Source organism: Bombina bombina, chromosome 5 (assembly GCF_027579735.1).
Source record: "Bombina bombina isolate aBomBom1 chromosome 5, aBomBom1.pri, whole genome shotgun sequence".
In the NCBI taxonomy this organism is placed as follows: domain Eukaryota; kingdom Metazoa; phylum Chordata; class Amphibia; order Anura; family Bombinatoridae; genus Bombina; species Bombina bombina.
The window spans coordinates 931,442,682-931,468,090 of NC_069503.1; the positions used below are offsets into that span (position 1 = coordinate 931,442,682).

The window sequence follows — 25,409 nt, forward strand, 5'->3', positions numbered from 1 at the left end:
GCAACAAACCATAAGGCAAGTAAAATGGCGGCAGTAGCGTTTTATGCTATAACAATGATGGGACGCTTCCTGGTCCGCCGCCCCCTGCAGGAGTGCTACTGCTGGGCTGGAATGGAGCGTTTGTGTGACTGCCATAACATGTTAAGACGCTTTGTACTGTTTTTTGTGTTTGATTTTGATAAAAAAATTGCACCCTCATGCGATTTAGATATTGCATAGACTCATATCGCAATTAATTACCTCCACAAGCATGAAAAACAAAAGTGAACTTCAGGATAGGATCATGTTTTCAAATAACCTCTTTCAGATGCATCAAAGGAATGAAGATTTCCACTAGACCACTTTTCTGGGCCTAGTTAGAAATTTAGCTTTTGACTACCTAATATTGAGCGCACACACACACAAAAAAAAATCCCACATCCGCTGGTAAACTACAGTGTTATTTCTTTCATGTAATTGGCAAGAGTCCATGAGCTAGTGACGTATGGGATATACAATCCTACCAGGAGGGACAAAGTTTCCCAAACCTCAAAATGCCTATAAATACACCCCCCACCACCGCCACAATTCAGTTTTACAAATTTTGCCTCCTATGGAGGTGGTGAAGTAAGTTTGTGCTAGATTTCTACATGGATATGCGCTTCTCAGCATTTTTTGAAGCCCGGTTCCTCAGAGTACAGTGAATGAGAGAGGGATGTGAAGGGAGTATTACCTATTGAATAAAATGGTCATCCTAACGGGGATCTATTTCATAGGTTCTCTGTTATCGGTCGTAGAGATTCATCTCCTACCTCCCTTTTCAGATCGACGATATATACCATTACCTCTACTGATAAACCATTACCGATATATACCATTACCTCTACTCTTATATACCATTACCTCTACTGATTCTCGTTTCAGTACTGGTTTGGCTATCTGCTATATGTGGATGGGTGTCTTTTGGTAAGTAGGTTTCTTTTACTTAAGACACTCTGAGCTATGGTTTGGCACTTTATATAAAGTTCTAAATATATGTATTGTACTTATATTTGCCATGATTCAGGTTTCAGTATATTTCCTTTTCTTGCAGACTGTCAGTTTCATATCTGGGAAATGCATTTTTAAGAAAAGGAAAAAAAAAAAAAAAAAAAAAAAGAACTTTTTTTTTTCTTCTTATCTGGGGTTTAGTCTTTTTCAAATTGACTTTTAAATTGCGGGCTGTATCAGGCTCGCAAGGGCGCAAAATGCCAAAATTTAGAGATTTTTTTGGCGCAAAAGTTACGTTCGTGACGCAAATTCGTCATTTCCAGCGTCTTAGTTGGCGCCGAGTCTTTCTGTTTGTTGTCCGTCATACTTGGCGCCAAATATTTTCATTATTTTAAGACCCCATTCCTTTTGTCTCTGGTCTTTTTTCTATGTCAAAAGGCTATGCCGTTTGCATTCCCCCCCCCCCCCCATTCCTGAAACTGTCATAAGGAAATTGATATTTTGCTTTATATGTTGTTTTTTCTCTTACATTTGCAAGATGTCTCAAAACTGTTCCTGTATCAGAAAACACTGTTGGATTCCTGCTGACTGATATCAGTCCTACCAAAGCTAAGTTCATTTATTTTAAGGTTATGATTTTTTTTATCTTTAGCTGTGGTTTGTAATAAGTTATCATGATAAACTTTTACATGCAGAGAAAATGTCAATCAGTATTAATGCATTGTCTATTGCTATTCTTACATCTAATGTACAAGATATACCTGGGAATTTATAAGAATATTTTTCCGATTCTATTCAGAAGGCTTTGTCTGCCATCCCGCCTTCTAATAAAATGTAAAGTTCTTTTTTAAACTTCTCATTTAGTTGATGAATTTTCAAATGACCGACAACATACTGAATTATCCTTCTCTGATGAGGATTTATCCGATTCAGAAGATCCTTCATCCGATATTGACACTAACAAATCTACTTTTTTATTTTAAATTGAGTACATTCGTTCTTTGTTGAAAAAGTGTTGATTATATTTGATATTGAGGAGACTACTCCTCTTGATTTTAAGACTTGTTAATATTTAAATTCTGTTTACTAACCTCCTGTGGTTACTTCAGAGGTTTTTTCCCCAGTTCCTAATACTAGGGAATGGAATAGGCCTGATACTACTTTTATTCCTTCTTTAAGGTTTTAAAAATTGTATCCTTTGCCAGCAGTTAGTTTGGAGTTTTGGGAAAAAATCCCCAAAGTTAATGGGGCTCTCTCTACTCTTGCTAAACGTACTACTATTCCTATGGAAAATAGTATTTATTTTAAAGATCCTTCAGATGGGAAACTTGTATCTTATCTAAGGAAAATTAATTTATTTCAGGTCCTTTTCTTAGGCCTGCAATTTCTTTGGCTGATGTTGCAGCCGTTTCATCTTTTTTGGTTGGAAACTTTAGCACAACAAGTATCGGATTATGATTTGTTTAGAATTGTTAACTTGATTCAACATGCTAATAATTTCATTTGTGATGCCATTTTTTGATATTATTATAATTGAGGTTAAATCTATGTCTTTAGCTATTTTAGCTAGAAGAACTTTGTGGCTTAAATCTTGGAATGCTGATTTGATTTCTAAATCCAGATTTCTATTTTCTTTCCTTCCAAGGTAATAAATTATTTGGTTCACAGTTGGATTCAATACTTTCCACTGTTACTGTGGGGAAGGGAGTCTTTTTGCCTCAAGATTACGTTCTAAGGGTAAATCTTAAGCTTATAACCGTTTTTGTTCTTAAGGAACAAAAACCTAATTCTTCCCCAAGTAATATGTTTCTAATTGGAAGCTTTCTTCAAAATGGAATGAATTCAAGCCATTTAAGAGATCAAAGCCAGCCCCCAAATTCGCATGAAGGTGCGGCCCTTATTCCAGCTTAGCTGGTAGGGGGAAGGTTAAGATTTTTCTAAAGTTGTTTGGTTCAATTCGGTCCAAACTCCTTAGATTCAGAATATTGTTTCTCAGGGGTACAGAATAGGATTCAGAGTAAGACCGCCTGTGAGAAGTCTTTTTCTCTCTCACATATTCCAGCAATCCCAGTAAAGGCTCAGACCCTCCTGAAGTGTGTTTCAGACCTGGAGTTATCTGGGGTATTCATACTAGTTCCGTTTCAGGAACGGGGTCTGGGGTTTTATTCAGAACAATTCATTGTCCCAAAGAAAGAAAATCTTTTGAATTGTCATGTAAGAGTACCATCTTTCAGAATGGTGATTATAAGGTCTATTCTGCCTTTTGTTCAACAAGGGCATTATTTGCCCACAATAGACTTACAGGATGCATATCTTCATATTCTGTTTCATTCAGATTATTTTCATTTTCTGAGATTTTCTTTTTTAGACAAGCATTACCAATTTGTTGCTCTTCCTTTCTGGCCTAGCGACAGCTCTAGGAATCTTTTCAAAGGTTCTCTGTGTTTCCTTATTTGGACGATATCTTGGAGTCTTTTCGTTCTGCAGAATCTCATACGATTCAACTTCTGTTGTTCCTTCAAAAACATGGTTGGAGAATCATTTTACCAAAAAAGTTCCATGATTCCTCAGACAAGGGTCACCTTTTTTAGGTTTCCAGATAGATTGTGTCAATGTCTTTGTCTCTAACAGAAAAGAGACAATTTATATTGGGTTCAGCTTGTCGGAAACCTTCAGTCTCTATTATTTCCTTCAGTAGCTATATGCATGGAATTTTTAGGTCTCATGACTGCAGCATCGGACTCGATTCCCTTTGCTCGTTTTCATATGAGACCTCTCCAGTTTTTTATGCTGAATTAATGGTGCAGGGATTATACTAGGATATCACATTTAATATCCTTGAATCCAAAAATTCAACTATCTCTGACTTGGTGGTTAGATCACCATCGTATAGTTCTACGGGTCTCTTTGGTTCATCCAACCTGGACCGTGATCACAACAGATACGAGTCTTTTAGGTTGGGAAGCCGTCTGGGGATCTCTGACAGCACAAGGGGTTTGGAAATCTCAAGAGGCGAGATTACCAATCAAGATTTTGGAACTCTGTGCGATTCTCAGAGCTCTTCAGTTTTGGCTTCTATTGAAGAGAGAGCCGTTTATTGGTTTTCAGACAGACAATGTCACATCTGTGGCGTATGTCAATCATCAGGGTGGGACTCAGTCTTCAGGCTATGAAAGAAGTATCTTAGATACTTGCTTGGGCGGAATCCAGCTCCTGTCTAATATCTGCGGTCCATATCCCAGGTATAGACAATTGGGAAACTGATTATCTCAGTCATCGGACCTTACATCCAGGAGAGTGGTCTCTTCACCCAGATGTGTTTTTTCAAATTGTTCAGATGTGGGGGCTTCCAGAAATAGATCTGATGGTATCTCATCTAAACAAGAAACTTCCCAGGTACCTATTCAGGTCCAGGGATCCTCAGGCGGAAGCAGTGGATGCATTGACACTTCCTTGGAGTTATCAACCTGCCTATATTTTTCCAGCTCTAGTTCTTCTTACAAGAGTGATTTTCAAAATCATCATGGAGCAATCGTTTGTGCTGCTGGTGGCTCCAGCATGGCCGCACAGGTTTTGGTTCGTGGATCTTGTTCGGATGTCCAGTTGCCAACCTTGGCCACTTCCATTAAGGCCAGACCTTATATCTCAAGGTTTGTTTTTCCATCAGGATCTCAAATCATTAAATTTGAAGGTATGGAAATTGAACGCTTAGTGCTTAGTCATAGAGGATTCTCTGACTCAGTGATTAATACTATGTTGCAGGCTCGTAAATCTGTTTCTAGAAAGATTATCGAGTTTGGAAGACTTACATTTCATAGGGTTCTTCTCATAAATTCTCTTGGCATTCTTTTAGAATTCCTAGAATTTTTCAGTTTCTTCAGGATGGTTTGGATAAGGGTTTGTCTGCAAGTTCCTTGAAAGGACAAATCTCTGCTCTGTCTTATTCCACAGAAAAATTGCTAAACTCCCTGATATTCATCGTTCTGTTCAGGCTTTGGTTCGTATCAAGCCTGCCATTAAATCAATCTCTCCTCCTTGGAGTCAATTTGGTTGTGAAGGCTTTTCAGGCTCCTCCGTTTGAGCCTATGCATTCTTTGGTCATTAAATTGCTATCTTGGAAAGTGTTGTTTCTTTTGGCCATCTCTTCTGCTAGAAGAGTTTCTAAATTATCTGCTCTTTCTTGTGAGTCTCCTTTTCTGATTTTTTCATCAGGATAAGGCGGTTTTGTGGATTTCATTTAAGTTCCTACCTAAAGTTGTGAATTCCAACAACATTCGTAGATAAATTGTTGTCCCTTCTTTGTGTCCTAATCCTAAGAATTCTTTGGAAAGATCTTTACATTCTTTGAAATAAGTTAAAGCTATTAAAGATTTCAGGAAGACTTCTAGTCTATTTGTTATCTTTTCTGGTTCCACTTCCTGGGCTTTTAAGAATGAAGCTTCAGTTGATCAGATTTGCAAAGCAGCAACTTGGTCTTCTTTGCATACATTTACTAAATTCTACCATTTTGATGTTTTTTCTTCTTCAGAAGCAGTTTTTGGTAGAAAAGTTCAGTTTTTTTTCTTTTTCATTATAAGATTAAAACTTATGATTTGGGTTGTGGATTAATTTTTTCAGCGGAATTGGCTGTCTTTATTTTTTATCCCTCCCTCTCTAGTGACTCTTGCGTGGAGTTCCAGATCTTGGGTATTTGCTATCCCATACGTCACTAGCTCATGGACTCTTGCCAATTACATGAAAGAAAACAATTTATGTAAGAACTTACCTGATGAATTCATTTCTTTCATACTAGCAAGAGTCCATGAGGCCCACCCTTTTTTTATGGTGGGTATGATTTTTTGTATAAAGCACAATTATTCCAATTCCTTTGTTGATGCTTTTTACTCCTTTCTTTATCACCCCACTTCTTGGCTATTCGTTAAACTAAATTGTGGGTGTGGTGAGGGGTGTATTTATAGGCATTTTGAGGTTTGGGAAACTTTGCCCCTCCTGGTAGGATTGTATATCCCATACGTCACTAGCTCATGGACTCTTGCCAATATGAAAAATGAATTTATCAGGTAAGTTCTTACATAAATTATATTTTTTCCACCCCTATAATTGTCCCTTTCATAGAGCACATTTAAAGTACAATAAGAAAATTATTTAATATGTTACAACATAATTGTACGTCTATGCTCCTTAAAAAAGGCCTTGCTTACATTAGCATAGGCGAGTAAACTGGGGAACTGATAACCCCAACAGGTAAATACAGTAAATCTAGCCTTTTATAAGTATTAAAAGGGACATTGTACACCTGTTTTTTTTTGTTGTTTTTTTTTTTTTTGGGGGGGGGGGAGGGCTATAAATACTGTATGCAGTTTCTTCCCTACTCACTCAACCCAAGCTGCCTGTATGTGTACATTTATCTACACAGGCTTCCCCCTCCCATCACAGTGCTGCTTGCTTGGGTGTCCTTTTACTGGCAACCCATTCAATTCTGTTAGACACCACTGCAGTCAAGCAGCTGGATAGAGGACAGCAGCAGTCACGATCTCAGATCCCCCCTGCACACGTAAAACAATCACAGCTCCCTCATCCATAGAGTCACACCCCTGAAAGGAATCCCTGTGATCTGGTGCAAACACATGCACAGCAGATCCCTGACCCCTTTGAGCCACCATCTGTCACAGCATTACTGCAGAGAAGTAAATGTCTGCCTTTACGACCGGCTCTCAGTAACTTCGGGGCTCGTACGTAAAGCTGTCCCCAGGTGATCTCCAATCTTGCACAGATTTCCTGGTCACAGTAGCACATTAGCGGAGGTGAACGCCGCTCTCCTCCAGCCTCAGCATATAGTGCCGTTCCTGGCAGCAAGTGCTTCCTGCCCCAGTGTCTCTGACACCTCTGGCACCATCATCATGGAATACGCCAGTATTCTGTTGGATTTTGCTCCCTCGTTGAAATTTGCTACCTCCATGAGTGCATGCTCAGAATTACGTAATCACACCCCACGTGTTTGAAAAGCATGCACACATGAAGGTATCAAATTTCGACAGACAGCCTGGTTATACTCCTTTTGATTGTTAAAGCGGCGTCAACGGGCATGCGCAGTTCAAGGTAGCAAATTTCAACGGTCTAACCGCATACAATCCACAACGTTTTTAACATCACATAATAATGCACATTAAATTATAAAACGTTGATGATTGTATGCGGTTAGACCGTTGAAATTTGCTACCTTGAACTGCGCATGCCCATTGACGCCGCTTTAACAATCAAAAGGAGTATAATTAGGCTGTTGTCAAAATTTGCCACCTTTATGTGGGGATGCTTTTAATTACGTTATCACATTCCACGCATTTTTTCAAACATATGTGGAGTGCTATTACTTAATAGTGAGCATGCGCTCATGAAGGTAGCAAATTTCAATGAGGAAGCTAAATCTGAACGAGCACCTCCAGCACACTACACCGCTGCATTTATGAAAGAATAGTACCGCAGGCAGCATTCCTTACCCAGCATCAGGAATTCAGCAGTACAGAAAGCTGCTGCCAGCATACTCCATGAAGATGGTGTCGGAGATGTCTGGGTCACTGGGACAGGAAGCGCTTGCAGCCAGGACCTACACTACATTGGGAGGCCAGAAAAATCCCTGGAGCTTTGCCTGGAAAGTAGGCTATTGTTAGAACAGCGCTTCATCTTCCTCTCTTTTTACCTTATCCAAAATACTAATCTCTGTAATGTATTTTGTATTAACAGGTAAGAACTTTGTACTCCACTCATTTTAGCAAGCTTACACAAATAAAGCCTCCAGTGATCATCAGCAGTCGCCTGTGGGTTAGGTTACTTTACAGGAGTACATTCACACACACATATACTCTACAGGAGATTAAAATCATTGTAACATGAATCAGAATGACACATGCACTCTATAAAATAGTGGGTAGAGACTTTGGGATTTATATATTGCTTATGATTGGGGTGTGTGTGTGGGGTATTACTATAGCTTTGCCCTTTTCAGAGAGCGTGCCAGGATTTCACAGCAGATGCACCGGAGCTGTAAAGTTGGAGGTAAAAATAAAAAAAGAATTCATGTTTCATAATGCTTTAAGTGGCTTTCGTGTTATTTAATTAATATTATATAAAATTACATTTTGATCACAAATATGCACAGACACCTTAAGAACTCTAGTTGAGAAACAGTAAACTTCTTTTTGGAACCACCAGACTTTGAAATGTCTCTGAATGCAGCAAAGCCAAGCTTTTCGTTGCCTTCACATTCAAAAGACTGTTTACACAGCCTACACAATGTGGGAGAATCAATACAGATAGTGCAACAAAAAGCCACAAATAAATTTAGACTCCCTAGAGCAGATAGGAAAAGTATATCTTTAAAACAAAAACTCAGCACTAGAGTTTAAACTGACTGCTCATTGTGTTTGCTTATATACAGAATAAAAAAAATATATAATAAAGTTTCATACTTAGGTCTGTGTAGAGCCTCCAGCTTGCTCCTTTTGTCAGTATAGATATTATGCACAACATAGCATCTTATTTTTATTTTTTTTTAAAAAGATAAACGCATTTACTACCCATTCTCCAGATTTGCATAACCACCATTGTTATATTAATATAAATGATAATCGTTTTGCAAGACTTTCAATTTTTCAACACTGTAGAAAACAGCATACTTGCGATTGGGCACGGAATCAGACTACCAAATCTTCTCCAGGTAGCAAACACGCATTGATTCCAGACTCTGTTAAAAAGACCTTAATTCTTTCATAACAGGGTCAATAGGAACAAACAGCTACAATGTTTCATACCTACTATAGATCCTTAGTCATGTACAGCGTTGAAGCGGTTTGTTCCAAGGGACCCTTTAATGAAAGACTAAAGGTCTTTTTAACAGAAGCTGGAATCTATGCATGCGTTTGCTAAATAGTTATGCAATAAGCAGCAATGATTGGCTAAAAAGCAAGATTGTGAATAGCACTGAGATAAGGGTCAGTCTGCAGTGACTTAGATACAGGTAATCATAGAGGTAAAAATGTATTAATATAACTGTGTTGGTCATGCAGAACTGGGAAACAGGCAATAAAAGGGATGATCGGGCTCATCTATCTTTTTAAACAATAAGAATCTTCATTTAGACTGTCCCTTTAAACTGGTTAAAGGGACAGTAAACACCTTGAGATTTTTATATATAAAAGGTTTACTTTTTTTTAAAATTTATTTTGCTCCTTTTTTATGCAATTCAGCCCTGAACATACAGTAATTTCAAATTCTCATCACTTGAAATGCATCCTAATAAGTCTGCTATATATATCTGTCCCTAATTGGCTTTATCAGTTAACTACAAAACAATGCATTTCATACTAACTTTATGACAGTCGCTACTCGCTAGCCTTGTTGTCTGTGGAGCTAATGTAGTGTATACCGAATTGAATATTTATATTGTTCGTATAATAAATAGTATATTCACATATTTATTTTTATTTGCATTTTATTACAATAATATACATAAATATAGTACCTGTCAATCATGTCTCTAGACTGCCCTCACCGTTTTCCCAAGCATAAAGTAAGTGACGTTGACAGAGGGTTGTACCTCTGTAACGTCACAGTAAGGGCAGATGTTATCCCAAAGAAATAAGCGTTCCGCCTGCTATCAATGTGCACTCATGTATCACCTTACTGTACGCATGCTCAAGATTTCACACAGACGTATGTAAACAGTGAATCACGAGATTCACTGAGTACATCATCTTGTGAAGTAAAAGTGACTTATTAATAAGCTTATATTAGTCCAATAAAATGTTAAGATAGTAATATACTCCCCTTGGAAGTAATGCGCATGTCTGTGGGGATCGTGAACACACAGTGACGATGGGTCTTTGAGAACCATGATGAGACACGGACTACTTTCGAGCATGCGCATTGTGGACGAAAACAAAGGCTATCATAAAAAGCCTGTTAACTGACACGCATCGCAATAAGACTAAAGCGATGCAGTCATAGAAAAAGAAAATAGAGTTTGGAGCAGGGACGGCGGATAAAACGGCAGGGAATACTATATTTGCAGGCATCTAGTTAGAAATGGTAAGGTATGTTAACGATTCTTAGGCAGTTACTTTCAGATGACACTTAGGGATATTATTGTTTTTTAACAACACTTAAAAGGGATATAAAACCCAATTTTTTTTCTTTCACAATTCAAACAGATATGCATGCAAACAAGTGTATAATATGTGTTAATACTTTCCCCTTCTGGTGAACCGCAGCCGTCCCACAGTCTCTCCCAAGGTCTGTGTGAATAGATCAGGTGTGCTAGCTGGAGGCGCTGGTTCAGCTTAGTGCAAACTTGTATTAGTCGTTGGTGTCTTCCTTTCCTTCCTCGGTTGTATAACTCTAGGTGCAAAATAGTGGTGCTGAAATATCAGACAATACACCATACAAAGGTGAATATCTACTCACAGTGTATATTGCAGGTTACCGGCTCCTTCCCAATATGAAAAGACAATATCACAGATTCAGTAAAAAAGTGTGTCTTTATTTGGCTCAACGCGTTTCAACGGTCCCAGTGCTTTACAAACCAAAGCATTTTTATTGCTCTTGAGAAAGATGGCTGGGACCGTTGAAACGCGTTGAGCCAAATAAAGACACACTTTTTTACTGAATCTGTGATATTGTCTTTTCATATTGGGAAGGAGCCGGTAACCTGCAATATACACTGTGAGTAGATATTCACCTTTGTATGGTGTATTGCCTGATATTTCAGCACCACTATTTTGCACCTAGAGTTATACAACCGAGGAAGGAAAGGAAGACACCAACGACTAATACAAGTTTGCACTAAGCTGAATCAGCACCTCCAGCTAGCACACAATTCAAACAGAGCAGGCAGTTTGAAACAACTTTATAATTTACTTCTATTATCTAATTTAATTTGTTCTCTTGATATCCTTTGCTAAAGATCATACGTAGTTAAGCTCAGGAGCAGCAAAAAGACTACTAGGAGCTAGCAGCCGATTGAAATCTGCACACATATGCCTCTTGTTATTGGCTGACCCAATGTTTTCTGCCAGCTCCTAGTTGTGCAATACTATTAATTCAAAGAATACCAAGAGAATGAAGCAAATTTGATAATGAGAGTAAATTAGAAAATTGTTAAAACTGCATGCTCAAGCTGAATCATGAAAGAAAAAAAAATGTGGGTTTCATGTCCCTTTAAGATTTGGCTGATATGGTATTCTATAGCAACACAACAGAAATGCCTTCTAATTACAATGTGTTTACAGCCCCTTTAACCATAATGGGTAAGTGAATATTGTGCTTCTTTCATTCTACTAGTACTCAGTTTTTATCAAGCTCTGATAAAAGAAACGATTTATAGTATATAAAATTAAAATATAAATGTTAATAAATATCCTTACCTTCAACTGGAATGGTAACATTGTACTGAAGAGTGACAAACATGACTGTCATTTTTGCTGTAATCTATAAAAAAAAAAAATATATGGTGAACAGCATTTAGAAACAATGACATTCTTGCTTGCAAACTTATCTTTTATATATTGCAAATAAATGGCTATTCAGATTCCAAAAGACTGTCGTTTACTTAAAACATGTTTAACAGAATCCACACAAAAACAAAAGACAGATTTGTCATATATCTAAAAATTGAGACTGCAGAATTAATGCACATGAAAGAATATAGGTTCTGATTTTAAAAATACCACAATTAAAAAAAATATAGGCAGCTGCCTTATTTTACTAAAAATGTAAAAATGAGGTCATTGCAAAAACAAAAAAAAAGTGGAAGTTTGTAATTATTTGTATCAATAGAAAATTAAAATGTAAAAATTGTTAATACCCGAAATGGTTTAAAAAATGACATGTCTAAGACATATAATGAAAACACACGCTGAACAGGTGTTTAAGACATAACTTTACTGCAGAACAAACACAGCGTAACAGATTTGTTCTGTTTGATAATGTAGCCTCTTTCAGCCCACTCATGCTGAAATTTTGTAGTCAGGGTTGTTGGCAAAATTGAAGGAACCACATTAAATCAAAACAAAATATATTCAACTAGTGTTAAAGTCAGTGTACACTGGCCAAAATGTTTAATTAAATAAATATACCTATCCATCTATCCCTCTGTCCCACTATCCCTGTCCCTAACACTCTGCCCCTCGGTCCCACTATCAATGTCCCTAACACTCTGCCCCTCTGTGTCCCTGTCCATCTGTCCCTAACACTCTGCCCCTCTGTGTCCCTTTCCATCTGTCCCCAACACTCTGCCCCTCTGTGTCCCTGTCCATCTGTCCCTAACACTCTGCCCCTCTGTGTACCTGTCCATCTGTCCCTAACACTCTGCCCCTCTGTGTACCTGTCCATCTGTCCCTAACACTCTGCCCCCTCTGTGTCCCTGTCAGAAATCAGATCTTGGAATAAGGAATAAAAAATAAAAAGAAGACTTATTGCACCATGCAAACACATTAAATAAGAATTTCTGATTGACTTGTTTTAAGTGTGGAAAACATGCACAATATAAAATAAATCTCAAGTGCTAGAACATTGCAAATGCACTGTACTACTATACACAGGAAATCTGTGAACTACAGTTATTTCAGGAATAAGTATATAATTTACCTCAGGTTTGTAAATACTACAAAAAGGTTTTAAAGTTTTTTTTTTTACATCTTGAAGTAATAAAAGGGAGCCCCTGAATGATCACAATGTATAAACAAGCTCTTCCTTAAAGGGATATAAAGGTGCATGGGTGCGTTCCAATTTGAAATACAATCATTTTTGCAATATACTTCTATTAACTAAAACGTCTTGTGTAAAAGATACTATTTTTCTTCAGCATACGCACATATCCTGTGAAGGCCCGTGTACCAATATTCAAACACTACACCTTCTCAGAGAGATGACAGTGGTGTATATCGCTTCTAAAAATGTCATTTGTATCATACAAGGTAATGCTTCAATTCAAATTGAAAATGTACTACCCATGCACATTTCATTTTTTACCTTTCCCTTTAAGATAAGCCTCCCTCCGTTAAATAGTGCTTTCCTGCTGCCACGTTACCAAATCACTACGGCTCCAGGAAGGCAGCCAGCAAAGCAGAACATGCTGCAGCCGCTGTTACAAATCTGTATATATCTATATTATAGCAGCTACGCAGCCACTGTTTAAGAAGTAACTGCACAGTTAAATAAAAACAGGCTTGTAGGTTGACCGGTGCTAATTTCACATATACACTAATAGGCGGAACAAAATTAACTGCCTTTTACTAAAAAGTTTGATTTAAAAAGAGGAAAACCAATTTAACATCAAAAGCTATTTTTTTTTTATTTAACTCAAAGTAATTTTAACTTGTATTGTGGAGCAGCTGATGTTTAGGGTTGCCACCTCAGCCATGTTTTCCTGGACACTTATGAGTTACACATGCATGTTTGTCTGATATGATGAAGAAAATTTGGCATAAGGAAACAAAACAAAAAAAAGATAGTTGTTACTAAATATCCAATTGCATACTTACAGAGGCTCCAATAATGTAAGTGCATCTATAAGTGCCAGCAAAATATTAAATATAAGAGAATGAGCAACCAACCAGATCACTCAGGTCAGCATTTGAAAGTGTGATGTTACTTGTACCTTGTAATAAGGCATCTCAAAGCCACCATTTAAAAGGGTATTAAACTAAAAATGTAATTCCCATAAAATGCTTAGTGTAGACCAACAAATAAATATTATGTATACTTAAAGGGAAACTACAGTCAAAATTAAAGATTTATGATTCAGATAGAGCATGCAGTTTTAACAGACTTTACAATTTACTTCTATTATCAAATTTTGCACATTATTTTTACATACACACATTTTGATGTACTAGCTCCTACTGAGCAGGTGTACAAGTTCATAGGTTATACGTATACTAGTCTGTGATTGGCTGATGTGTGTCACATGATAGATGGAGCATGGGTGTCACCTTCTTAAAAGCATTAGAGCGCATTTTATCAAGCAAGAGTAAATTAATTAGAAATTACAGAACACAATCTTTTAAAATGTATATAGTTATAGCAAACGCCACTGATTTGTTTAGCAATGGTAAGATATGTACTGTAGGTAGTGTGCGGCCTACGTGAGTTGCACTTGTACGGAAAATGGCCCGTGACTCAAATGAGTTTGACACCCATGCAATATAAGATCAGAGACCTGGTCCTGCATCCCCTCTCCCAGATTCCTGGTTCCGCAGTCCCTCACCCAGAGACATACCTATATCCGATGAGACCTAAGGCCCTGCAGCACCAGTTAGCCCCCTACCCACACTCAGACTCCTGGCTCTGCAGCCCCTCACCCAGAGACATACCTATATCCGATGAGACCTAAGGCCCTGCAGCAGCAGTTAGCCCCCTACCCACACTCAGACTCCTGGCTCTGCAGCCCCTCACCCAGACAAAATACCTATATCCGAAGAGACCTAAGACCCTGCAGCACCAGTTAGCCCCCTACCCACACTCAGACTGCTGGTTCTACAGCCCCTAAGCCAGACATACAGCTATATCCAATGAGACCTAAGGCCCTGCAGCACCAGTTAGCCCCCTACCCACACTCAGACTCCTGGCTCTGCAGCCCCTCACCGAGACACATACCTATATCCGAAGAGACCTAAGACCCTGCAGCACCAGTTAGCCCCCTACCCACACTCAGACTCCTGGCTCTGCAGCCCCTCACCCAGACAAAATACCTATATCCGAAGAGACCTAAGACCCAGCAGCACCAGTTAGCCCCCTACCCACACTCAGACTCCTGGCTCTGCAGCCCCTCACCCAGACACATACCTATATCTGAAGAGAGACCTAAGGCCCTGCAGCACCAGTTAAAGGACCAGTAAACACAGTAGATTTGCATAATTAACAACTGCATGATAACAAGACAATGTCATAGCACTTAGTCTGAACTTCACATGAATGGTAGATTTGTTTCTAACAAATTTCAAAGTTATGTATAGTGTATTTCCACTCCCCCTGTACCATGTGACAGCCATCAGCCAATCACAAATGCATATACGTATATGCTGTGAATTCTTGCACATGCTCAGTAGGAACTGGTGACTCAAAAAGTAAATATAAAAGACTGTGCACATTTTTTTTAATGAAAGTAAATTGGAAAGTTGTTTAAAATGACATGCTGTATCTGAATCATGAAAGTTTAATTTGACCTGAGTGTCCCTTTAACACCATACCCACACTCGGACTCCTCATCCTGAAGTACCTTTGACAACCCCGTATTTTATAAGTTCATCCTCTTGCTTTTGTGTTGAAAAATGTGCTTGTCCCATGCTCCCTAAAGAGATCAAAGGGCACATTTGATAACCAGCAAATCAAATAGTTGGCAGAAGGCTATGCAATTAATCGCATGGTGCAAATAATGACAAATGTATATCAATCGCAAGAGGCATGCGATTTTTAAGAAAACAAAAACGGCTCCCTTACGTCATTTCCACAAGCTGCAAGCGCTGCTCACTCCTCCAGGGGGGCGGACCAGGACGCGTCACATCAATGTAAAAGAAGCAGTGATTACTCTAAGGGGACAGACCAGGAACTATCAAACAAAAAGGGTCACCAGTAAAAAAACTATTCTTCAAAACATTGATAAACCACACATAGTACAAAAACAAGCAGGCAGTACAGCAGTCCAAAAGACCACACTGAAAACAGCTAAGCTGTATTGCCTGCTTGTTTTTGTGCAGAAAATGAAAGAAAAAAAAAAAAAAAAGTGTTTTTACTGGAGCTCCTCCAATACTTTTGTTTGATGCTGTGGAGGCAATCAAGTATAGTACGGTATACTACGTTCTTTTCCATGACCATCTTCTACTCGCTCTGGGAGTCTGGATTGGTACATAATTTGAGTAACAGCTCGAACTGCCAATTAAAAGCAAGTGTATGCACCCCTGGCTGTCCAAAAGGGGATGATGGTGCCGCTATATGAAAACTTCCTGGCTATTTAATAAAAAAAAAAAAAAGACTAGTACAGGTATGTAGTTTGCTTAATCACTTTCTGGTGATATAAAAGAGGTGGATATCTGACCAGGTCTTAGGAAAGGCCAGACCATCTTAAAGGGACATAATACTCATATACTAAATCACTTGAAACTGATGCAGTATAACTAAAAAGCTGACAGGAAGGAGGGGGCGGGTCCGAACACCGACCAAGATGGCTGCTTTTAACTTAGGCTGAATTCTGGAGCTGAGGGATCCGTTGCCTATCGCTTCTCAAGCATATAATAATTCAAGCCCTAAATTGCAATTTATCTGTAGATTAATATCTAAAGAATGGACTCCTATGTTTTTGACTTTGAATTCCAGCCAAGCAGACCGGAATAAGTGAGGTACGCAGCGGAGGCCTAGTAATAGACCCGACTTCTCATTTACCCTCCCTGAGTCCTGATATGTCAGGAGTAACAGCCTTACAAGCTGTCTTGCTTTATTGAAACGCAGCTTATGAAACTTCATGGAAATAACTTCTGCCTTATTATTACTCTAAGGAGAGCAGCAAAACATAATCCAGCTATGGAAGAGATATACCAAGCGCTACAGGCTTTGCTGGATCGTTTTGAATTTCAGATGCGCAACACTATAACAGACACAATGAAACCCCTAAACCAGGGAACACCTACTAGTGAGTTTTGCCAGGATCCTAAAGAAGACCACAAACTTGGAGCGGCTATGAGTTGGCAGGGTCCAGAGAGGAGTGGCACCATAGCGGTTCAGGTGCCGGGTCTGTGTAGATCATTACCCATGCACCAATTTTCATCTACCACAGCAGCTCATACCCCAGACCCTGGAGGAGACGCAGAGAGAGGACAGTACTGGGTGGAAAGTGCGGAGGTCACAGAATATTATAAATATGACCAAATCTGTTTGTGACCTGGTCTGGTCCTGTGTGTGGAGCGATGCGGTCAACCACTTAGGACCGTATAGAAAGCCTGTTAAGTTTGCGGGGATCCGCAGCCAATTTTGGATGGCCCATGTGGTTACAGGCCAGAGGAGGTTGGGGCCCGATAGGAATAGATACCATCCGTGAAAGTCTCTAACACAGCTGCCCAAGCCTCTATTTCCATGGATGCCAATAAAGGTTGAAGTTGGTTAAGCTCTTAAGCTCCTACGGGGACATTTATGAGTGATATACATGTCCGGTGTTAAGGGTAAGATCCCTAGGCCATGATTATACACATATGACGGACAAATGATTAATGAGGACTTTTTAGTCAGATGCAATCATTTAACCTTCTGGCTAAGATACACTATGTTTAGGAAAGGGGTTAAGGATTTTATGCGAACAGTGCAAAATTTAAACATGAGAAATGCTTATCAGTGACAACACCCAGTACTGAATCTTATATATGTTTCTCAGTCTCATAGGTGGTGGGGATGCGTCAACCTGTGGGATAAATGTATATGGTTACAATACAGGGTGCATTTAGTACATGTTAAATATCTATGCTGGTAGAAATCCCCACTAGTGATTTTAATATGCGGAATTGATGTTAGGGTTGGGGACGATGTGTAAAAATATCTGCTCTTAATCCCTATAGAGATATAATAATAGTTATACTAATATGGGTTAAATACAATATCCACAGTTAAATAGAGAGCTTCCTGGTATAGTTTGATCAGAGTATATGTTATTCCAGAAGACGATGACCTCCCTTTTTTAACCTTTAGTTCCTTTTATTTTATAGGGTAGCTACTGTCACACATTTTAAAATCATAGACTTTGCTCCTTAAAATCCCACGTAATACATATGCGATTACCCACTCAAGCTAAAATATATATCCAAAAAAATCTATACCTACAGCCCCATTCATGATCAAGCTTCTTTTTTTTTAAAGAAATGATCAGCAGCCAATCAGCATCAACAGTGCTGAGGTCATGAACTATTTTACTGTGATCTCATGAGATTTCATTGTAAACTTCCTTACACTGAATAGGGAAATAAGATGAGTGTGCACGTAAGCTCGTTCCTTCCGCTGTCCCGGGACAGACATACTGATTTGTTGCTTAGAAGTCCTTTACAATGGGATGTGGCTACTGAGAAACTTTTGAGGTAAAATATCTTTCTTTTTTACATAGAGATGTTCAGGTGAAATTTTTTACAGCTATACTGCATCACTTTCAAATGTTTAAACATTTGGGTATTATGGCCCTTTAAGGTGTGGTAAGAAGATTACTGCTACAGTAATTTTTAATTATGATACTTTTTTTATTTTGGAAGTTGGACTGTGACTGATGTACATGGCGTATCGGTTTGGAATATTTTTTTTGAGTTTTACAAATATTAGTTGCATCAATTTACACCTATAGTGTGGATTTACTATTACCCATATACTGATTTTATATTCTTTATTGGGACTTAATGTAACTGCAGCTTACATTCCCTTGTGGTGGATCTGCAGGAAGCGTCACATCAAGCACAGTATTAACCTCTGCCATTTAACCTGCCTCATGGGGTTTGTTATGCCAGTCCTGAGGTATGCTGCACACTAGTAAGGTGGCGGTCTGGCTGTTTTTTTGTCATGTCACTCTGGTGGCTAAACAGTTAAATGCAAAATGTATGTTTAAAAATTATTTTAATAAAATCATATTTCATTAAAAAAATCATGATTTTTTTTCTCTCTTGGTTGGCAGTGTTCTAAACAGACAACCGAGTGGTTTTATGAAGTAGCATACACACACATATACACATTTATTACACGCATTCTTTATATTGGATTTGTATGTCACAGCTGCAAGGCCTAGACAGGATTTAGCCATACTAAATTTTAGGTGCCATGGGTATCTTAGGGACTCTAAACCAAGGCCTAATTTTAAGGAGCCAGTGGCTCCCTGTCTTGTCAAGCCCAGGCATGTATCCGTGCAACAAGCATTGTGAAATTTTAATGGTAGCTAATTTTAGCTTCATACTGGCTTAAATTTTAGCCATCTGGTGTGCCTATTAAAAAGGTCACAGGAACAACACTGGCTTGTTAAAGGGATATGAAACCCACATTTTTCTTTCATTATTCAGATAGAGTATGCAATTTTAAACAACTTTCCAATCCTATGATCAACTTTTCTACATTCTCCTGGTATCCTTATTTGATAAAGCAGGAACCGACCCATTTTTGGTTTAGCACCCTGGGTAGTGCTTGCTGATTGGTGGCTACATTTACACAAACATTAAAGACCAAACAAAGTAAATACCATAAAAGCTCTCCAACATTTTCTCTTTGGGGAAAGATAGTGGAGGATGTTTTGTTGCATTTAAAAAAGTAGGGGCCTGCAGGATTATTAAAGGGATATGAAACCCAAAATGTTTTCTTTCATGATTCAGATAGAGCAACTTTCTAATTTACGCCTATTATCAATTTTTCTTCATTCTCTTGGCATCTTTATTTGAAATTTAAATGTAGCCACCAATCAGCAAGCACTATCCAATGTGCTTGATAATTACCTAATGTAGCAATTTTCAACAAACGATGCAGCAGTAGGTGCAAGATAAAACAGTTTTTATTCACAAATCTGGATTAAAACAGCAAAATTCATACACAAAACTACAGAAACAAAGGAGATGGTATGACACTCCGCAAACTTTTGATGCGTTTCGGCAGGTTGCGGAGTGTCACACCATCGCTTAGTTTCTGCCGTTTTGTGTATGAATTTTGCCATTTTAATCCACATTTGTGAATAAAGGCTACGTTTTATCTTGCACCTGCTGCTGCATCGTTTGTTAAAAATGGCTACATAAGGAAATTAGCAAGCATTATACCCTTGCGTGAGCCTTGGACAGCATTTTGCCACTCCCCCGGGATGAAAGTACACGTGGAACATGCATAATGTCACCCATGAAAGACCCTAAAGGAGGAGTGAGCGGTTGAATAAAAGCTTTGCAGACGGAGAGACGCCTAAAAGGGAAGCGTGCAGCTGGAGGAACACCGACTCAGGAATAACCTGACATTGGCACACAGAGGCTAGCGAGGAACGTTGGTGAGTGAGGTTGCATAGCCGTCTCCACCTCTACCTAAAAGACTTCAAGTAAGATACCCTTAAAGTGAAGGTAAAGTTTCATGAATGAGTGCCTGGGGTACTTTTATTCATGAAAGTTTACCAAGCAGCTGTTTTGTTTAAATACTAACCTTTCTCCTCTTCACAGCGATCCCACCCGCAGCTCCTGTGAACTTATGTCAGCAATGACAAATACGGCTTCCTCCAATCACGCCTTCTCCCCCAGAGCAAACATTTTCTGAGGAAGATGGTTTCGTCATGCTGTGCTAAGTACAGCATGAGAAGTGGGGCGGAGGACCGCTGGTCTGGCTGTGAAGAGGAAAAAGGTAAGTATTTAAACAAAACCGCTGCTTGGTAAACTTTCATGAATGAAAGTGCCCCTGTTTTTAATAGTATTTTTAAAAAACGGGCACTCATTCATGAAACTTTACCTTCACTTTTAAGGGACATACCCGTCAAAATTTAAATGCACATAGATTAATTACTTCTTTGGATAGAAACATATTTGCATTATACATGTATTAGCAAAAATGCTTCTGGTGAAAGTTATCAATGTTTCAGTGTTAACATGTTCTCTGCACATGCATGTGAAGCATAGCTAGATATTCTCAGTGCACCAGAATTTTAAATATTGCAGCTGCTCAGAGCACCAGTGGGGCTCGTTTCATGTCAGAAATTGAGTCATTAACAGATGTTAAAAGCACTTTAGGCTCTCTGAGCAAGTGATGGGTTTAAAATGTTGGTGCACGGTGCATACTTGAATTCACTTTTGAAACAGCTATAGCTTTTATTAGAAGCATTTTAGCTAATACATGTATATTACAAAAATGCTTCTATTCAAAACTGAAATGCATCCATGTGGATTACAATTTTGGCTAAAATGACCCTTTAAGACCAGGTTCCTTTTAATATTATAAACTTATATTCAATAAAGAATTGAACAAAAAGGATACTATAAAAGCACTCCTGAGACTCTACAATAAATTTAATTAGAGAACTGAAGGTCACATGAATTAAAAAATTGAATCTTTATTAGAACGTGTTTAAAACAATGGGCAAGATAAAAACTAAAATGTTAGCATGACTACCCATCACTTGAGAACCAGAATGTTGGAACACCTAAGTAATATTAGGAATGCTGAAAAAGACATCAAAGCTAAGAAAATTATAACAACTGTTGCATCCCACTACCTTAAATATCATAAAGCAAATACCTCTGAATTCCAATGTTTTGGGATTCAAAGAGTAAAATTAGGAATAAGAGGAGGTGACATTGAAAGACTTCTCCTGCAGACAGAAAGTCGTTGGATATATTTATTGAATTCGGTACATCCAAATGGATTAAATGAACATAATAATTTCTTTACCTATTTATAAGAACTGAAATATGTGACACATACAATATGTGACACATAGTGTTATTTATAAATAAATATTGATATGTGTACTATTTATCTACTCTACATCATATTGTAGTTTTCCAGAATAACAGTAGCTAAGAACACTTAATAAATGTTAAGGTCCTAATATAGGTTAACATTCAGACTCACCTAGCACTTTGTATAACACAATTTTTATTAGCGTTATCACCTCAACACTCACTTGCAATGTAATTTGCAATATTTTATTTTTTATTTTTATTTCAAAACAAGCTTTATTAATGAGACAAAGAAGCAGTACAAAAATGAGGTAACACTCATATATAGTACAATAAGTCTGCAGAGATACATACATACAAGAATGAGGATACCCTTTGTCACACTATTGTCCATGATTTAGTGGAAATAATATCTGGAGCACGTTGTTTCCTTGTGCCCATTAGTTGTCTCTGTCTTCTTTTATGTTCGTCTTTGAGTTTGTTCCAGCAAGTAGAAAGACCCGCTGTATATGAATGGGGGATAGTTTTGCATAAACATGTTCACTGAAGCTTAAATTCTGGATTATTTTACTTTGAAATATAAAGAACTCCGCATTTTTGCTACATACCGCTGAGTTTTAACGGTTCCTGAAGTTATTACCCGTTTGGGCGAGAAAAAAGGAGGTTGAGGGAGAAGCGAGAAGGTATAAAGAGTTGTTAATGGGTGGAGGGGGAGAGAAGGAAAGAGGAGAGAGAAAAAAAAAAGGGAGGGGGAGGTAGTGGGAAGGGGAGTTTTGGTGCGTTTGAAGTAGGAAGGAGAGGGGGGGAGGCGGTGAGTAATTTGCAATATTTATATTTCACTATTTATTTTTTTCACATTATAATTCGGTTTGTTATTAGTAGAAGGCATAATCACTCAATACAATATTCATTACCTACAATCATACATACACACATTATATATTGATTTTTATTAGTTAGTATTATTAATTATAATGCACGTATTATCATATACTTATAACAGTATATTATTATAATTATAATCACCTTAAACACATATCGGTATAAGCATCACAATTATATATATTTTTTTATTTCACCCCATCTCAGCTCCATTTAGCACAACCCAGCACTAATATATTTGTTACCTCCACTAGAAATCATTACACAGGATAGTTTAGTAAGTTTATTAAATTATATATTTTTCCTTTCCTTATTAGGATTATCTTATTCACTATTATAATGTATTGTTCCAATACGTAGCTGAATAATTGCTACATTGTGTTCATTAATTAGTACACAGAATATCCATTCAACTCTGTACCGTAATTCCAGGCTCACCATTGGAGAAGGGTTTTGTCAATCCACACCAACTGTCTGTTCAGGTTAGCCCGAGATTTGAGGGCATTAATTGGCTGTATTAAAATTTAGAGGCGGACCGTAGATCACAAAAAGCCGCCGCATCCACGACGCCTCACCTTTGAGAAAGCCGGAAACCCGGCAAAACATGTCAGGGATAGGGGAGTGAGCTAATGGGAGCTCTATATTCACGTTTTTAATGCAAACTTGTTAGCGGTTATTATTGGGGTAAATTAGGTGTTCTAGTCTGACCATCCTGATTAGTAATACTTGAGGCACTATTGGTCTCTTCGTTTAGACCGTGTATATGTAATACAGCAGTAACTTGTGCACTTAGCGTGTGAGCTAAATCGGACCAAATGATCAATATTTGGGGTTTCAATGGTCTCCTCCCTTAGACCCTATATATGTTAAATAGTAGTCATTTGTGAACTCAGTGTGAGTGCTTAAGTTGATATCTCTCTAGTTTCTTTCAGCTGACAGCTTATAAAACACGCTATAATAGTTAACCAGGAGCCAGCAGGGGTTGTTATTGAGACATATTAAGTATAATACCAGCCTGACATAAATATAAATTACCATCCTGTAGCGGCATACATCTTCATATATATTACAAGTGGATGTTTATCCATATCATTGAGTATTAAGCTGCTAACAGCCATGGAGTATACTGGTTAACTAATACTATGCGCAATAAGAGTATATTATACTTGGGTGGACTACATGGTAGCACTTATACAATCCATTAGAGAAGATAGGTATACATTGATACTCCCAGCTACAAATAAATAAGTATGCAAGTTTTTCAACACTTGTATTTAAAGTTCAATTGATAATATTGGTGCAATAAGCAATTACTGCTCTGGGGATTGGTGACATAATTCCAGAACAAAGTTATAATACCAGAAGCACCATATATCTAAGATCTATAAACAATATGTGGAAAATAGAAAATAATAAAGTTTACACTAATGATGTTGAAATACACAATACCATATAATTTAGTAGTTTTTCAACAATTGTTACCAAAAGAATATTTGCATCAGTGGTGTTATTGTAATCCAAGTGGTGGGCAGCCCGGGAACAATTGCATAAATTTAACAAGCACCAAGATCTTTGGTGCAATTACTGTAGTTGATAAACTGAATATTATATTAACCATACAGTGATAATATTTGCAACCACACTTTAAGATACCAAGAGTGTCCTATATTGGATGTTTATTAATCTGATTATCAGCACCAACCCATTATTAATCAGTTACTTAACTGAAACCAATATCTGCTAACATTTTAGTTTTAATCGTACCCATTGTTTTAAACACGTTCTAATAAAGATTCAATGTTTTAATTCATGTGACCTTCAGTTCTCTAATTAAATTTATTGTAGAGTCTCAGGAGTGCTGTTATAGTATACTTCTTGTTTAATTCTTTATTGAATATAAGTTTAAAGTAGCTTTACTTAGCACCACACCACAAACATATGTTGTACCTTGAGGCCAACTTGCCTTAATTGTGGATAGTGAGGAGACTCCTATTATTTATTTGGAGTGGTGCCATCAAATCTTTTTTTGTTTCAAATTTCCTTTTAATATTATACATATGACTGAGTGGTGACATTTATGAAATTACATTGTTACAATAAGTGATCAATTTATCAAGTCATTAGGTGCCGAATAACCATTAAACTTTACCAAAACAGCTCACCTTTATATTTATTTTAGTTTTTAATCAATTACCTTTAATGTCTATCTTATGGAGAAAACCAATACATAGGGCAAGATTTATCATGGAGGCGATCATAAACCCTCTCGCCAATTTGGATTTGGCAGATGAAAAACTTGCTGGATTAATTCGACCCGCCTGATTGACAAGTCCTACTCTCACGCAATTGGCTGCGTGAGGGTGGTATAGCACAAGCATTCGTCCATGCAATGTTAAGTATGGAGAACAAATGCGCCCCATAATCTGCCATCAGATGTGGACAGGTTCACAACATGTGAATATTGTCAGTTCGAAGATTGATAAATCTTGCCCATATTGCAGTTTTGAATAGATTAACTAAGCGGGCATAGTGGGTATGCTTTTAAACAAATTATACCAAGAGTAACGAGCAAGTTAGATAATGGAAGTAAATGGTGAAATTGTTTAAAGTGAATGTCAACTCAAGCATACCTGTTTACGCCATATGTTAAATCAAAACAATTTAGGGGGAAACTTTCATTCATCGTTTTTGCAGGTCTTAAAATGGAAAGTTGAAAAATACCTTATACAATTGTTTTTTTAAATCGCGCTTCCTCCACCCGCCATTTAGTTCCTTTTTTTCTCGTTGATTGACATCAAGGATTTCCAATAGTTTTCCACCCTGTGGCGTCCAGCCCCTTTTTTCAAACGTCATGCACTGCTTCTGCGCATGCGTTACATGAGAATCACCTATTCGGAAGCAATGCGCGTCCACAGACACGCATGCTCTATTGATACAGCATAGTCTATGTTGTATCGATAGAGCATGCATGTCTCGTAGAGTATACTGTCAGCTCTGCCTGCCGGGGGATTTAACACAATAGGCTCCCTGTCATGGGGGATATACAGAAGAGGGCAACCCTTGAATGCGAAAATCCTCCAACTCCGCCAGCAGGTTCTCTTTTGAACACATGCGCATAGTAAGGGCGCATAGTAA

At 38.0% G+C, this 25,409-nt stretch overlaps 1 protein-coding gene across 1 annotated transcript in view; it reads right to left on the minus strand.

Moving 5' to 3' along the window:
* Positions 1–25,409, minus strand: part of TRAM1 (translocation associated membrane protein 1) — a 79,216-nt gene that overhangs the window by 50,127 nt on the left and 3,680 nt on the right. Inside the window, exon 2 of the mRNA XM_053715114.1 lies at positions 11,388–11,451. Coding sequence (XP_053571089.1) covers positions 11,388–11,451 — 64 coding nt within the window. The remainder of the gene's footprint in view (positions 1–11,387; positions 11,452–25,409) is intronic.